The sequence below is a fragment of the Panthera leo genome, chromosome C1 (genome assembly GCF_018350215.1).
Source record: "Panthera leo isolate Ple1 chromosome C1, P.leo_Ple1_pat1.1, whole genome shotgun sequence".
NCBI lineage: Eukaryota > Metazoa > Chordata > Mammalia > Carnivora > Felidae > Panthera > Panthera leo.
This window is the reverse complement of record NC_056686.1, coordinates 168,440,538-168,458,645: the sequence shown is the minus strand read 5'-3', so window position 1 is coordinate 168,458,645 and position 18,108 is coordinate 168,440,538. Positions and strand designations below refer to the sequence as shown.

General features: G+C 34.6%; 1 protein-coding gene across 1 annotated transcript in view; it reads left to right on the top strand.

Annotated features, from left to right (window-relative positions):
- CERKL (ceramide kinase like) overlaps window positions 1–18,108 on the top strand; it is a 105,086-nt gene that overhangs the window by 38,176 nt on the left and 48,802 nt on the right. The window contains exon 2 of the mRNA XM_042949311.1: window positions 835–1,077. Coding sequence (XP_042805245.1) covers window positions 835–1,077 — 243 coding nt within the window. The remainder of the gene's footprint in view (window positions 1–834; window positions 1,078–18,108) is intronic.

Genomic DNA, 18,108 nt, shown 5'->3' with positions numbered 1-18,108 from the left:
AGACGGTAGCCTGGAACACTCCCATGGTTCCTTTGTTTTCCCTCTCTCAGGGAATACTGTTTTGGGCTACCTGATGGCAGATGTCTGGAAACTGAGGTTTCATGTATCTTGCCCACCCTTTTAGTTATTTCAGGCAGAAGGTAAACCAGTCCCTGTGATTCCATTTTGACCAGAGTAGACATTTTAGAAGTATTTTTTTTAAAGTATAAAGCACTCCTACTTTGAGAGTCCACTGAAATGGTCTTTTACCACAACACATGTTTTCTGACTGGAGGTTAAACATAACCAGTAAAATTTGATGCCACTATAAACTAAAGTCTGACTGTGGTAAAATTCAATTCAGGTGGATGTTTTGTTCTAGACTGGCACGGATTTATGTTTCATACAGTAATATTCCTGTTTCCTTTTTGTACATGTTTTACTTTACCTGGAATGTATGTATCTTTTTCCTTACACTTTGCCTCTAATACTTGTTATAAACTCACTTCTGTTAGTGAATTCTGTTCTTTCCATCATTTTATTCTGTCTCTGTTAGGACCAAGGAGACTCTTTCTTGGAATGTTGCTTTGTCTATATTCTTGAAATTCTTCTATTGAATATTTTCAGTTTTTGAATGTCTTGGACAGGAACTTGATGTCATTTTTCTCCGTTTTAATTCTTGGGAAAATAGACCCAATTTTCCCTTTCTTCCCTCCCCAACTCACACAGGGACTTATATGAAGCATAATTGGTAAAAAATAAATATGATAAAGGTTTTATGGGCTTTCACTTTTTATTATTCATACATATAAAATATGGACACTGGTTTTAATTGGAAAATTTAATTTTTTTCAGGTGACTCCAAGTATGATGTTCTATGTAAAGAAGAATTTATTGAACTCAAGGACATATTCTCTGTCAAACTGAAACGACGTTATTCTGTTAAACAGCAGGGAAGTGGTACCTTATTAGGTATCACACTCTTCATATGTTTGAAAAAGGAACAAAATAAATTAAAAGATTCTACGCTTGATCTTATTAATTTAAGTGAAGACCACTGTGATGTGTGGTTTAAACAATTCAAGAAAATTTTGGCTGGTAAGTACTCCTGGTGGGAAATTTTAATGAGTTTCTTTGCTGTAGGTTATTAATCTCAACATGATGTATTTATGAGTACAGCCATCCTTAATTATGTTAAGATAGTTTGTCTTATTCCTAGTTTGCTGAGTGTGTTTTTCAAGAAAGGTGTTGAATTTTGTTACAGGCTTTCTCAACATCAATTGAGATAATCATATTTCTTTCCTTTATTCTGTTGACAATGGTATATTGATTTTTGTATGTTGAACCATCCTTGCATTCCAGAAATCCCACTTGATCATGGTATATAATCCTTTTAATATGTGACTGAATTTGGTTAGGTGGTATTTTTTTAAGTTTATTTATTTATTTTGAGAGAGAGAGAGCACAAGTGGGAGAGGGCAGAGAGAATCTAAAGCAGGCTCCACGCTGTCAGCATGGAGCCCATTGTGGGGCTTGATCTCACAAATCATGAGATCACGACCTGAGCTGAAATCCAGAGTCAGATGTTTGACTGACTGGGCACCCCAGATTTGCTGGTATTTTTTTGAGAGTTTTTATATCAATATTTGTGAGAGATATTGGTGTGTAGTTTTGTTTTGTTTTTCCTTATATATTTTATCTGGCTTTTAGTATCAGGGTAATGCCAGCATCATAGAATGAGTTGGACAGTAACTCTTTTGAATGATCACTTCCATGAAGAAGCTCCGATAATCTGAAATAGCACTGTTCTTAAGTAATTTAGTCCACTTAAATTGTTTTTGAAAGCATATTTATTTATCTATTCATGTCATTTGAGCTTATATTAGAATTTATTTTCCTTCCACATATGTTCTGATGACAAGTGCATATATATCCTGAGTTGCTTGAGTTTGTCTGTTCAAGGGTAGACAAGGTTTTTCTAAAAGTTAATATCCAGAGGACAGAGCGTATATGTATTAAAATATTATCTCATAATGAATTAAGTATATCTGGAATTTCTAAATGGCATTTATATTTTACATAAATACATGAATACAAATATGCAATTTGGATTTCTAGAATGTATCTAGTTGAAACATAATCAAACTGAGTTTCAGGATTGATTTTTTTTTTTTTTCCTCAGAGATTTGTAAATCTTGTTTCCTTTTGTGCCCATTTCATTCTGTTTGCCAGATGGATCAGGGTAGAGGCAGCTGGTGTAGTTGATGGTGCAATTTGGTGTAAGATGACACAAGGCAGAGAGGGGTGCCAGACAAAGAGCAGGCACATGGTGATGTTAGAGAGTTGGAGGCCAGGCATTATTGATCAAGAAGTCTGAGGACCCAAGTTGGCCAAGGGCGGCCAACTGAGAAGGTCATGCCCGTAGACAATGAGCTGAAGTGACATATTAAAACTAGGATACCCTGTTACTAAGTGGACCCATGCTTCCTTGTTGGCTCTCTGGGACCTTCAAGGAGAGCTGTTACTTTCAAGAAGCAAAGAAACTATAGAGACTATAGTATAGTTCAAGTCTCTGGAAATATAGTGAATATATATGTTTAACTAAAAGCAGTCCACTTTAACAGTAGGTCTTTTATAGTGTTCTTATTTTAAATACATGTGAGAAGAGATTTTAGAAAATTTAAATAAAAATGAAAAACTTAAGTTCCACTGAATTAAATTTCTTTGCATGGGCAGGTACTCAGGAGACTTTCATGTTCTATAAGATAAGAATGTGCCATTTGATTAGGGGAGGCAAAGCTCTTCCTTTCACTGAAGGTCTGAGAAAATTTTCTCCCATGGGGCTTATGAAGGCCTGGCTAAGTGACCTAAGAGGCAACTTGCTCAATGTATCTCACCCATAAAACCAATAATAAGTAAGCAGAGAACATACAACAAAGCTCAATTTAGTAAAAGCAATTTTATAGGAGTAGAGAGACTTGTCTAAACACAACAAAAACCACACATACACAAGGAGCAAACACACCCAAAACGCTGTCCAAATATGTTTTCAGCTTAATGAATGATATTTTGGTTTGGTCTAGGATTAAAATCTGGGAAAATTACAGAAATGAATAAATTTACATATCTTTTAGAATATAATCCTCAGGGAATGTTGCTTTTTGTAATTTTGATTTTGACAAGAGTTGGAGATAATAAAATATATGAGGTCATGTCCCCTGGGAAGTTTCCTGCAGGACAGTGATTTTGCTGATTAAAGCAAATAGATTGACATTTGAAATCAACCAATGCAAACAAACAAAGGAGGGTCGAAATCCTCTAATAAAATGAAGGAACCTAAACAAGATGTTCTGAATGAATGACTGTTGGATCTTTGCCCCCAAGTGGACTTAGCAGGTCTTGTCGGAGAAGCCAATTCCCCCTCATCCCCATGCCTCACAAAGACAATCCCGGGTCTGTTTCATCATACACAAATGCATGATTACAGCTCCAAATCTCTCTACCAAACTTTACACTATACTGACATTTCTTTTTTAAGTTTACAATTTTAGAATATTTCTCTTGGTTTTTAAAGTTTTTACTTGCAAATCCACGTGTTCATTAAAGTGCCTATCATCTGAGAGACAAACACAATTGGCTCAAGACTCATTCCATAAATGGAGGGGGACTTCAGTATTTCCTCTGGAGGGGATGAGGGCGATAGCTTTTCCTGGCCCTCTCTGGCTCTGATTTGCACAGAGTTGGGTCTATTTGTGGATTATCTTCCTATCTCACATTCACTGTCTCTATTCCATGCTACATTGCATCAGGCTTGGCAGATGGTAGTTGCCGATTTCCAATTTTTTTTTTGTAAGTCCCTACCCAAGGAATTTGTGTTTGTACCAGACTTGACTTAAGTTCAGGAAGGGGGGGGCAGAGAGAGGGCAATACATAGAAATTTACAAATTATAAGTTACAAAATTTACATCACAAAAATATGAATATAAATATATTTGAATATTAGACATCACTATTTTAAGTCCCCAAATCCTGCTTTTAACTGGTTCTGTGGCAAAACCAGATTTAAAAAATAGATTTTTGTATGGATTTATTTTGAATGATGTCTTTAATCAGCAAGTGGATTTTTTTCCTGCCAGTCTTTTATATCTTCCCCCACTCCTTTTTTTTCTCTTAAGGTAAATATGCAGAAGACACTAAAATCTTCAATTAGTTTGTCCTTTAGTCTAATTAGTTTAACAATTATAATATAGTTTAATATAATATAATATAGTTTAATAATAATTATAGTATATTTATATATGAAGAATTATTTTCAAATATGCATATTTGTATTTTGAAATAAGATGTGATGAGTTTTTGAGGAAAGAACAAATTGACAGCCCTAGAAGGAGGAAGAAGGCAACTCTCATACTTGACGTTTTAAGACATAGACACTAAATGACCAGAATGAAGGTTATATTTATATTTACATTTATGCTTCTTTTTATAAAAAGGGAGTCTTAGAACTATTTCAATTTTTGTTTGAAAATAAGTCCTTTTACGTTTTGTTTTTTAAACATAGTTGTGCATGGTATCTTTTTTTATTCTTAGTAATAGAAAAGTCACCTTAATTTTATTGACTAATAAGCAATAGTAGGTTAACTTATCCAACACACATTTTGTGTCAGGCACTGTGTTCATTGCTGGGAATATAAAAATGAATGAGATGTAAGCCTGTATAGAACCCTCTTGCTCTGGGAGACAGACAAGAAAATATGTATTATAAATGTGTTAAAGGCCCCATTGAAGATATGAACAGACCAAAAGGGAGCAAAACCATTGATCGTTGATTCAGAAATTAAAACCTCCAAAAAATGCAATTGATTAAGGCTGGTATATAGTCACTGATAAACCTAATATATAGTTACCATGGTGAAAGTAATAGTCTTTTCTGCTTTTTTTTTTTTATAACTGTGATGCAAAGACAAACACACAACCTTTAAATACAGTCTGTGTGTACACTAGATATATTAATTTTTATTCAGTTAGGGTGTGACCCAATCTCCACATATCTGGTTTCCCGGAAATGGTGAATTGCAAGCTTCTCTGGACCCTGAGCCAACCTTTTCTTTAGAAACCATAACCAAACCAACCAAAAAATTCTAAAGCCTCATGCTCAAGTAACTTGGAGAATGGTAATGTCATAAACAGACACGGCAGAATCAGAACAGTAGTTGATTTGAAGGAAAGGCGTTCTATTCTAGACACATTTGGCATTTATTATAATATCCTGTTGGAGATGTTGAGCAGGCTGGCCTTTTGAGAGGAATACATAAGGACATGAATAAGAGTTGATGTAATGGGCAAGATGAAAGCTTGTAAGGAAGTAGTATGGAGTTATTAAAAAAAAAAAGAAAGAAAAGCAGAGAGCTACAGACAGAATCTTGAGGGACATTCCTACATGAAAACAGGCACAGAAGACAAAAGCCAAAACAATAACGATAAAAAAATGGAAGGCATGGTCTAAAAAAAACAAAAATAAAAACAAAACTATTCTAAAATAGGACCATTAAATTTTGTTATTATATTTAGGTTTTGCTAACTTATTTGTAATGTTTAATAGTTATCCAGAGGCAGTTAATGGAGGCATTTTTAGCACGTATTTGGTTGAGTGACTTCTGATATTTTTCTGTTTCATTTCTAAGTGCTAATTTCATGAAGTAGGCAAATATAAATGATCCATATTTATTGAATACATTTTGGCCTTGTAATGTAGACTGCTCTCTGTTTTAACAGCCTTGCTCAGTTTTCAGCTATGAAAAATAGAGAAAATGGAAAAATTACTTAAATACTTATTTTTTTATTCCTAAGGAGAGTAATTTTTTTTTCTGGTTTCTCCTGAATGTCAAATCTGTTTCCCATCGGATGATAATGTTGGTCTTCACAGGGTGTTTTTTTTTTTTTTTCAAGCTTATGTATTTATTTGAGAGAGAGAGAGAGAGAGAGAGAGAGAGAGAGAGAGAGAGAGGCAGGCAGAGGCAGAGAGAAGGAGAGAAAGAGAAATCCCAAGCAGGGTCTGAGCTGTCAGGGGCTTGAACCCACGAAAATGCAAGATCATGACCTGAGCTGAAACCAAGAGCTGGATGCTTTACCAACTGAGCCACCCAGGTGCCCCCAAGGATGCTTTCTTTGATAGCAAAAGCCAGGGCTTCTTAAAACATTGATTTTGTTTAATATTTATATTGTCTTGTGTAAGAAAATCATGGTGAAATATGTTTTGGTTTTTAATCCAAGCTGTATCATTTATATTATGATGAATCAGGCAGAATTTATCTTAATGAGAGAACAGAATGATAGGAAGTTTTACTTGGATATGCTGTCAAATGATGTACTTATTAGGAAAAATAAAATGAAAATCAACATTATAATGATTATTTAAAAATAAGCAGTTGTTATACGTCAGATGTGTGATAGTTTCAGACATTTGATTGTGTACTTTTTGAATTGGCAATACTTGTCTCCTTAGGGACAAGTTATTTTCTGCAAAGACGTTGTGTCTGAAATATGGGTGGCTTCTCTTTTCAGTTACTTTTCAAAGTAATTTAAGACTGTTTTACGGCCAGTTGAGTTGGACATCAAAATTATGCATGTCACTTTTGAATATGTTTTTACTATTAATATATGTTAAAATGAAATAGACACTGATTGAATATGTATCAGCTTATTTACATATAAATATCAAAGTCCAATCCCACTGGAAGTACTCTGTCCAACAAAGGTCATGTGATATCTGCTTCCTGTAGTGGTTTCAGACTGAGCTCCAAAGTGTCACCATCCCATTTCCCAGGACCTGCCTCCTGGATGGGAACCTGTCTGCACCTGTCACTCACCCTTGAGCAAGTGTAGCTCCTAATTTATATGTTTTATATTTAATAGGATTGCGTAGGGCTTTGTTTTGAAGACAGCTTCCAAACTGAAGGCATTTGAAAATCTCTGATTCAAGTATCCCTAAGGATGGTAACCCTGCAGCATTTTTTAACCTGTCATGCGTGTCTTTTTTGCTGACTGCTGGACACACAAAGACCTCAGGATGTCTTTTAGCTACCCATACACTCTAGATTTTTAACTATCAGAGACTGTCCACATAATTCTATAAATTTTGATAAAAGTTGCTTTTTAAGTATATACTTAAATGTGTGTTTCTTTTCTATAATTTTATACAGTATTGCTTACAAATCAATTTGCAGATAAGGAAAACATTTGATCAAATCGGAGATTGAAATTCAGTTTAAAAAGTTTACTTCAAAGTTTTTGGATTTTTGTTTTTCTTGAACTTTTTATTGCTTTCTAGCTGGATTTTCAGAGAAAAACAGTGAAATTAACGTAGCTTCTATTAAATTCTTACTGATTAGTAGTGCTGCTTAGCCCTTCAAAGGATGTTAACGTATTATTAAAAAGAAAAACTTTTCAACCAAACCTTCAATTTCATCCAATGTGTAACTGAAAATATAATTGTACGGAAACATTGTGCTCATGCAAAATTTGCTTAATAATGTGTAGGAACAAATACTATTTATCTCGAACCAGTTTGACATTTTGTGCCATTGTTTCATTCTAGCCATTAGCAGTGTGAAAAATCACTGTGAATAAGAGTCCCCAGACATAACAAAAACTTGAGCAGTAGACGCACCCCCAAGAACTTCACATGCTAGAGCAGGCAGAGAATATGAAAATAGTACATTAGAAATGATTTAAAAATTGAAAATATAAAAAAATGGGGTATAATTGAAAAGGATATAATTTCTGGTAGGGCATGTATGTGTGAATGTCATTTTTTAAAAATTTATTCTTCTTAGGACTTAGCTATTCCTGATTCTGAGAATTCAGAGGTTCTGATTAAACCAGCCTCAAGGAATCAGGCATCATTTTCCTTGAAGTAAGGTTCTAATATGTTGTCAGGGCCAAAAACCACAGATGTCAGAGATTTGACCAATACAAGTTTGATTTAATGAATATATGTAAAACTCTGTACCCTACACTTACTAAAGGTATCTTTGCAGGGCTTAATTATAGACATATTCTTATTCTTGCTGTGTGAACATGTTCTTAAAGGTTAGCTGTTTCCTGACTCACATAAGGTTATCACTTATTTTCCAGAAGTATTACCTTGGGACTGGTTCAGGAGAGCCTGGTAAAGGCTGACAGGAATGCCAAGAGTTTCTCTTGCCCCTTGGAATTTCTTACTAGCATGAGCTCTAATTCATAGCCCTTGCTCCTTCAGCTGCAGGCAAGTTAGAATTAGTTTTAGAGAAACTGTTAATGTTGTTTGTACTTGGGATAAGTGACACGAGACCATCTTCCCAAGGGCTTCTTTTTGGCCTCTGCAACATTTTCATCCTAAGGGAGGGATATGTTTTTGAATGTAATGGACTATAATTATATTTAAAAACAGTTAATTGGTATCTTATAGAAGAAAATTATCTTCCTGCTGCAGTCATTGACAGTATCTTGAGAATAGGAGTTAAGAGGTATATATTCTGAAGCTATTTCTGATATATTTCAAATTCTTGTGCTAGATAAAAGTCCTCTTGACTAAGCCTCTTGTGTAACTAAATTTCTTCTCTGGAGAAAACATTTAGGGATGCGTTGTCACATCTTACCATGTGATTATATTCAAAAGGCTAAATAAGGATTTCTTTAAATATTTCCAGTAATATGTTGCATTAAGTTTTCATGCTATTAAATAAATTAGTTAATATTTCTTCCTTTACTAGATTATAGATAAGTCATTATTTAAAAATTTTTAAATCTTAATAATAGCTGACATTTATTAAGCATTTATGTGCCACTTTTGTAAGTAATTTTTATTGATTATCTCATTAAACCCTCATAGTATCAAGAACTATAAATGTGTTCTCATGTAAAAAGGGGACTATTACTTAGTTTTGTTTTGAGGTTTGAGGAATTAAAATAATGCATGACAGCAAATAGCATAATTAACTAAATTATTTTTATTACTATACTCATTATCTCTTAGTTTATGTATGAGAACACTAAGGCTTAAAAATAGATTCAAATTTTACTGATCTGGGGTTAAGCAGCTAATATGTGGTAGAGAAGCTGGGAGCAAAGCCAGACCTGTCTGCATCTGTAGCATGAACCCTTAACTGATGTGCCATTACCTACTGGCTCAGTGGTATACTCTAAAGTTCAAAAGTATATTGTATTACTGTACAATTTGGACTCTGAAAAAAAAAATAAAGGCTTTAAACCGTTTTGTTATAAGGGGAGAACTATGTCATCTTGTTTGAAGATTATCACTAGTATAGAAAAATAGATATAGAAAAATATCACTAGTATTTTTTTCTTTTTTCACCAGCATTATGATTCAGAACTCTAGATTCTTGGAGTTCTAAAATGTCTTCCCAACATTTAGCTGAGCAGTTGACATTATAACACATTTCTTAATCTTTAAAAAAAAAATTCCTCATCATGACTATCACAATTATTGAGATTTCTCAAATTCCTTGAAGTGAATTTGGCAAGCACTTATGAAAAAGATAGCCGTTTTTTTTTTTAGCCTAAAGGAATTTAAAAACACATATAAACATAATGGTTTGTGACTGATTTCCAGACTTTGTGTTGAGCAGAGTTTCCTAAGCAAATCACAAATTCTGTAAGCCTACAGGAGAGATTGAAAGTTGGATCAATCCTAAAATGAGAGTATAATGGATTGTCATTTAACAACTTTTTCACTGGAAAGAAATGAAGTAAAGTAATAAAGCAGCATCCTCACAGTATGTGTAAGTAGGAAACACATAATATTTCATATTAAAGTGACAAATTATTATTAAGCCCCCTGGCATTCATTAGACTACCATTAATGCTAATGGAATTGTGTGTTATTTATATAGATATTAAGTGTAACTCCAGACATTATAATCTTGTATGAATATATTTGTTGCTCTTTGAGGCAGGTAGGTGGATTTTTGTGATGGCTAGATACTAAAACATGGTGATAGGATTTTCAAATCAATCATTTTTTTTTTTTGTCCTTATCATTAAACAGAAAACACCTATTATTTCATTCTTTGAAAAATTACCTTAAATGGAAACTTGGGCAATTTGAAAAAAGTTCACCTTCTGTTTCTGTGACATATTTGAGTTGTTTTTCCAATGAGAAGAGAACAGGGCACAAGTGAAGCCACTTGTATTGTTGGGTTCCTGGGCTCTCTGCAGCATCTAATGCCAGACTGTGTTCTCTTGTACCTCCGTGCCTTCCCACATCCTAAGTGGCAAAGGTAGAAACTTCCCTCTGTTTCTATCATCTCCTGTTTGCCCAGTGAAATCCAGTTTGCAGTTCAAGTGGTGTAACCAGCAAATCCTCTGCAAAGCTAACCCACACAGCAAAATCAGACACTTCTCATAGCTCTGCTAGAACCAGCGGTCGCTTACATTCTAATTGTTGGTTTATGTAGGTGATACCTTATTAGACTGTAGGCTCTTTTGAGAGCAGCTTTTTCTAAGCATGTGGAAGTGGGTTTCACATATTGGAAGTACTCAATAAGTGTTTGTTATGTTATGTTACAAATGTTTACCTAACTCAGTAAATGTTGGGGAAGTGAACTGAATATTTCGTCTTTTTTAAAAAAAAAATTTAATGTTTAGTTTTGAGAGAGAGAGAGCACGAAAGCATGAGCATGAGTGGGGAAAGGCAGAGAGAGAGGGAGACAGAATCCGAAGCAGGCTCCAGGCTCTGAGCTGTCTGCTCAGAGCCCAATGGAAGGCTCAAACTCATGAACCATGAGATCATGACCTGAGCCAACATCAGACTCCGGCTAAGCCACCCACGCATCCCAATATATTACTTGTCTAATGTGTGTTAGGCATAGTCCTGGCTGCTTTTAACATAAGCCGACTCATTGAGTCTTTATTACAACACTTAATCGTGGTCAAAACTTTTTTTAAATCCCCACAGATAGCTAAGGAAACAGCTCTGAGAGATTAACTGACTTGTCCTGGGTCACACAGTTACAAAGTGGTAGAATAAGATTCAAACCCAGGCTTTTCTAACTCAAAAATCCATCCAGTTTTCACTATACTGCCTCCCAACAGAAAGATTTAAAACCTTAATATATATATATTTTAAGAGAGTTGTATCGGTTTATTAAAAGGCAAAGTATAACAGACCATGCCATGTATCTGGAACTAAATGTATTATTATCAAATATATATGTTTAAAGAGTCTGTGACAGTACTGGAAGGGGATGACATCATTGGGCCATGTAGGCTGAAGAATTTCTGGAAGATGAGAATCTGATGAAATTGGTCAGCCGGGAAAGACCGATAATGCCAAAACTTTGATATTAGCAAAGAAGGGGCCCCTGTGAAATCTAAGGAAGTAGAGTTTCCTATTCCCCAAGTTTGAAGCAACAAGACTGGAAGGTTGAAAACAGTCTGACAGGATACGTGCCCGACTTTCACTAGTGATTTGGTCCCTGAAAGTGTTACTCTTCATTCAGAAGTATCTAGCCTATCAAAAATACCTCCATTTTGCAGTGAGTAAAGACTTTCAAGTTCACACTCCACAAGTTGTTTTGAAACTTAATGTTTTGAAACTTAAACTGCTTACCATGGACACTAATAAATCTGTCAGAAATAGGATGACTTAGTTCTGACAGAACAGATAGATGGAAAGGATGATCACTCCAAGAAGGCAGCATGGCTGGCTCTTCTTTTTGTCCTCATTTTACTTCAAATTTTTTTAATGTTTAGTATTTTTGAGAGAGAGACACACACCAGGGTGTGAGCGGGGAGGGGTGGAGAGAGAGGGAGACACAGAATCTGAAGCAGGCTCCAGGCCCTGGGCTATCTGCACAGACCCCAACGTGGGGCTTGAACCCACGATTGGTGAGATCATGACCTGACTCTGGCACTTAACCTACTGAGCCACCCAGGGGTCCCTGTCCTCCTTTTACTTAAATGAATGAAAAGTCTATCATTGCTGAGTTTATGAGGGGGTCATTGTGATGAAGAAATTTTTATTCGGATAGTTGAGGTTTGGTTCTCAGCTTTGCCACTTAATTTAGCTGGTATCTTACCTCCCTAACTTCTCTGAGCCTTGGCTTCCTATCTATAAACATAAAGTTGATAATGCCAACCTAGCTAGGTTATTGTGATACTTAAATGTATAATGTGTGTCAAACAGTGGACACTCAATAAACGATAACTGTTCTTACACAAAGCTCTCCAAATTTTTGTTAAGCTTCTTTAGAATTTCTATTCCAGAACCCTTTAGCTCTTCAAAACTAAGTTTAAGCATCATCTTTTCAGAGGGAAGGATGAGAGGGACTATCAGTTCCCTATAGAATATATACTAATAGAATTCATCATTATTACTATCATCATCATGATTTTTTGGTGCACCAGGGAGTGTACTGTGTCCCTTATACCAATTCATATTAATTTCTACAATATCCTTCGGACAGATACTATTATCATTGCCAGCTCAGGTCATGATCTTGAGGTCCGTAGGTTTGCGCCCCATGTCAGGCTCTATGCTGACAGTTCAAAGCCTGGATCCTGCTTCGGATTCTGTGTCTCCGTCTCTCTCTGTCCCTTTCCTGCTTGTGCTGTGTCTCTCTCTGTCTCAAAAATAAATGCTAAAATTTTTACCTAAATGAGTTCAAGATTTGTTGGCATTTTTTTGTGTTTTTTTTGGGGGGGGGGGTTATTTTGTTTTTTGTTTTTTGTTTTTTGTTTTTTTTTTTGGCACCTTAAAACCATGTGACCTCTCCATGAAGTGATATGGAGTGATGTTCAGTATATGTAGTTAGGTGAAAAAAGCAATGTGCAGAAGACTTTATATTGTATGTTACTTTTTGTAGACAAGAAATTTTCAAATTTCAATAGATTTTCAATTTCAACTTAAAATACAATATAGATACTGTGCTCAAAAGTTATGTGGATTAGCTTTTTTCCCTTCCTGATAGTCATGTTATTCATTTGACTCTGTATTCTGTTTTAGGTTTTTTTTTTTTTTTTTTCCCTTTCCTCTCTGTCTTCATTGATTTAATTATATTTTTTGAATGTGTAGAACATAAACATGTTTCCAAAAGAAAAAAAAATCCTTTTTAATGTCCTCTTCACCTCACCTCTCTTAAGGTCCCAATATGTACCAAGTCCATTGGTTTCTGGTGTATCTTATATTTCTCCTGGCAAAATTACCAGACATACGGATGCTTAAAATTCCTTTCTTATACAAAATGTAACATACAATATAAAGTCCTCTGTACTTTGCTTTTTTCACCTAACTACATATACTAAAAATAACTTAATAGCAAGTGAATTTTTTTTTGGCTTGTTGGTGGTGGGTTTTATTTTTTGTTGGTTTGTTTTGTTTTATAGCTGTATAAAACTCCATTACGTGGTTTGTACCATATTTTATTCATTACTTTCTCATGTTTGGGCATTTTGATTGTTTCTAATATCTCCAATCACAAATTCTGTAAGAAACAATTTTGTACATATTGTATCTTGAGGGCAACTTTATAGAAGTAGACTTCTGGGTTAAAGGGTAAATGCATATATGGTTTTATTAGATATTGGCAAGTTCCCTACTACAGAATTGGTACCATTTTTCATGTTTACCAGCAGTGTATGAAAGTGACTTTCCTCACCAACAGACTGTGCTTTCATGCTTTAGAAATTTTCCAGTGTTATAGGTGATAAATGGTGTGTTAATATAGTTTGAATTTGCATTTTTAAAAGTTACAAATAAAGTTGAACATCTTTTCCTATGTCTCAGGGCCATTTTAAATATCTTGTGAATTTTCTTCATATCATTTGCACATTGTTCTATAATACTTTTGGTCTTTTGCCCCTCAATTTTTAAAATTTCTTTATATTAGCCCTTTTCTGTGGTGTATTTTGCAAATATTTTTCTCCCGATATATAATTTGTTTCTTGACTTTTCTTATAGTGATTTTGATTAAAATTTTTTTTTAGTTTTTTTTAATGTTTATTTATTTTTTAGAGAGACAGAGACAGAGAGTAAGGGGGGAAGGGGCGGGGGGGGGGGCAGAGATACAGAATCCAAAGCAGACTCCAGGCTCCAAGCTGCCAGCACAGAGCCTGATGCAGGGCTCGAACTCAGGAACTCTGAGATCATGACCTGAGCCGAAGTCAGACACTTAACCGACTGAGCCACCCAGGAGCCCCTCATTCAAAGTTTTTGTTTTAAAATTTTTACATTGACCAAATTTTCACAGTTTTTCTTTATTGCATCTGATATTTAAGTCCTAGCAGAAAGCCTTTCCATATACCAGGTTATAGAGAAAATCATGCAAGTTTTCTTCAAGCACTTGTAATGTTAAATTTTACATCTCTAATTTATTTGGGGTTTATTTTGTATGTGGTGTAAGGTAGGGACCTTATTTTTTCTCCCACATAATTATCCAGTTGTTCTAACACCATACACCTAACACCTAACACCTAACACCTAAAAAGTCTGTCTTTGTCCCAGAGTTTTGAGATCCTACTTTTATCGTATACTAAATGTCTCTATGGATGTGGGTCGATTCATGGGCTTTCTTTTCTGTCCCACCGGGTCTATTCATTCATGTGGTAGTGCTTTTTTTAAAGCATGCTTCAATATTTGGTAGGATGCATTCTTCTCATAGACCTCCCTCTCACCCCCAGTGTTTCTACCTATTTTTGCAGGTTAATTTTTAGATAAGTACTTTATTGTCTGCTTGTCTAGATCTGGAAAATACAGCTTGGTATTTTTACTGAGAGCACATTACATACATAAATAAACTTAAGAAGAACTGACATCTTGGACCAGAGCTTGCATGGCAAAATTTGGTTCAGGCAGCTGCCATAATCTCCCAAAATGAAAATCCTAAATCAGTATCATTTTGATGAAGAGTTACCCTCCAATTTTTTTCTCTGTTTTCTTATAATAGATGGTTAGGCTTTTGGAAACATCTGTTACTATCATGAATAATACAGGGCTAATTTTATAGAAATATCAGGCTTCTGAAATTTCCCCGACATGCATCTGTACACTTCCTTGTAAAATACATTTTTAGCAAGAGCCCAGCTAAGTCAGTTTAACTGGTGTTCCCTCCTCCCCATATCTAATCACCCTTAATGTCTGATATCTGACATTACTGACATTAGCACTCCATGATATCTGACCACCTGGTCTGTCTTCAGCAAGAGTCCCTTTTACCTGTGATGTTTCCACTTAGTAATTTTCCATCCACTGACCCCATCCTGCTCTTTGGGCTATAAATTCCAGTTTCCGGTGCTGTATATACAGAGGTGTCTCTCCCCCAGTTGCAACAGTTCTGAATAAAATCTGTTTTTATCACTTTACTGTTCAGCTCAGGTTTTTCTTTGACAACATGTATTTCAGTATATAAACTTTTTCAAGAATGTTTTTACAATGAAACATATGTTTTTGGAATAATAAATACTGATTATTTTGAAGCCCTGCAGATACCTAAAAACTCTCTGAAAAGACACATCTAATTACTTCTATATAATCCAGAGATGATATGTCGAAAAGGCTTGCTAAGTGATAAAATCATTGAATTAAAAAATGGTCACAAAATTGTTCTCTAACATTTTCATAATTTAATAGCTTATTAAGAATAAATGTACATAATTGGAATAATTAATCATATTTATTTTTAAAAATTTTTTAATGTTTATTTTTGAGAGAGAGAGGCAGAGCATGAGTGGGGGAGGGGACAGAGAGAGAGAGAGAGAGGGAGACACAGAATCCGAAGCAGGCTCCAGACTCTGAGCTGTCAGCTCAGAGCCCAACATGGGGCTTGAACCCACAAACCACGAGATCATGACCTGAGACGAAGTCAGATGCTTAACAGACTGAGCCCCCAGGCACCCCTAATTAATCATATTTAAATGCTATTTATTTTAACTAATTCTGTGGTTGACTTCTAAGCAGTGCAGGAAAAAAGGACAAGAAAACTTTGTTCTATTGATCTTTGTCAATTTTGTGCTAGTACCATACTGTTTTAATTACTATAGTTTTGTAGTATATCTTAAAATCTGGAGTTCTGATATCTGGCTTTGTTCTTTCTCAAGATTGCTTTGGCTATTTTGGGTCTATTGTGGTTCCATATAAATTTTAGTATTTTCTGTGAAAAATGCTATTGGTATTTTGGTAGGGATCACATTGAATCTGTAGATGGTTTTAGGTAGTGTGGACATTTTAACAATATTCTTCAAATTTATGAGTATGGAGTATTGTTCCATTTGTTTATGTTGTCTTCAATTTGTTTTATCATCATTCTATTGCTTTCAGAATACAGGTCTTTCACCTCCTTGATTAAGTTTATTTATAGATATCTTATTCTTTTTTGTACAATTATAAATGCAATTGTTAATTTCTCTTCTACTTTGTTACTAGTGTATAGAAATGCAATTGATTGCTGGGTATTAATTGATTGCTGGGTAACTTTACTGAATTCATTTATTACTTATTGTTGTTTTGAAGTCTTTAGGGTTTTCTATGTATAGTATCCTGTCATTTGAAAATAGTGACAGTTTAACTTCTTATCGACATGGAAGCATTTTATTTCTTGTCTGATTGATGGGGCTAGGACTTTGAGTACTATGTTGAATAAGTGGCAGGAGTGGATGTCCTTGTCTTGTTGGTGATCTAAGAGGAAAAGCTCTGTTTATCACCACTGGGTGTGATATCAGCTGAGGGTTTTTAAATACATGGCCTTTATTATGTTGAGGTATGTTCTATATAAACCCACCATGTGGACAGTTTTTTTGTTATGAACAGATGTTGAATTTTGTCAAATGCTGCTTCTGCATCTATTGAGATAAGCATATGATTTTTATCCTTCATTTTGTTAATGGGGTATATCATGTTGATTGATTGAAAAATACTCAAGTATCCTTGCATCCCTGGAATAAATCTCACTTGCTCATGATGAATGATCTTTCTAATGTATTGTTCAATGTGGTTGTCTAATATTTTGAGGATTTTGCATCTATGTTTATCAGGGATATTAGCCTGTAGTTTTCCTTTTTTGTGATGGCTTTGTCTGGTTTTGGTATCAGGGTAATGCTGACCTCACAGAAAGTATTTGAAAGCTTTCCTTCTTCCTCCTTTTTTTTTTTTTTTTTTTTTTTTGAATTTTTTATTTTTTGGAATAGCTTGAAAATAGTAGAATTCACCTGTGGATCTATATGGTCCTGAACTTTAGTTTGATGGTAGTTTTTGATTACCAATTCAATATCATTACTAGTAATTCATCTGTTTAGATTTTCTATTTCTTAGATTTTCTATTTCTTCCTGACTCAAGTTTGAAACATTTTATGTTCCTAGAAATTAATCCATTTCTTCTAGGCTGTTTGGTTTGTTGGCATATAATTTTTTGTAGTAGTCTCATAATCTTTTGTGTTTCTGTGGTGGGAGCTATTCTCCCTTGTTTATTTTATTTATTTCATTCCTCTCACTTTTTTTCTTGATGCATTTGGCTAAAGTCTTATCAATTTTGTTTATCTTTTCAAAAAATCAGATTTTGGTTTCCTTGATCTTTACGATTTTTTTCAGTCTCTATGTCCTATATTTTTGTTCTGATCCTTATCTCCTTCCTTCCACTCACTTTGCTCTTTTTTCTATTTTCTTTCAGTATAAATTATTTATTTGATATTTTTCTTGTTTTTTGAGGTATGTCTGTATTGCTATAAATTTTCCTTTTAGAACTGCTTTTGCTACATCCCAAAGATTTTTGGACCACTATGTTATCATTTTAATTTGTCTTCATGAGTTTTGATTTCTTTGATTTCTTTGTTGACCCCTTCATTGGTTGTTTAGTCAAATGTCATTTAGCCTGTATGCATTTGTGGGTTTTTTTTTCAGTTTTTTTTTCTTGTGATTTATTTCTAGTTTCATAACCTTGTGGTTGGAAAAGATGCATGATATGATTTAAATCTTCTTAAACTAATTGAGATGTGTTTTGTGGCCTAACATGTAATCTGTCCAGGAGAGTGTCCCATGTGCACTTGATAAGAATATGTATTCTGCTATTTTTGGATGGGATGTTCTGTAAATATCTGTTACATACATCTAGTCTAATGTGTCCCTCAAAGCCACCATTT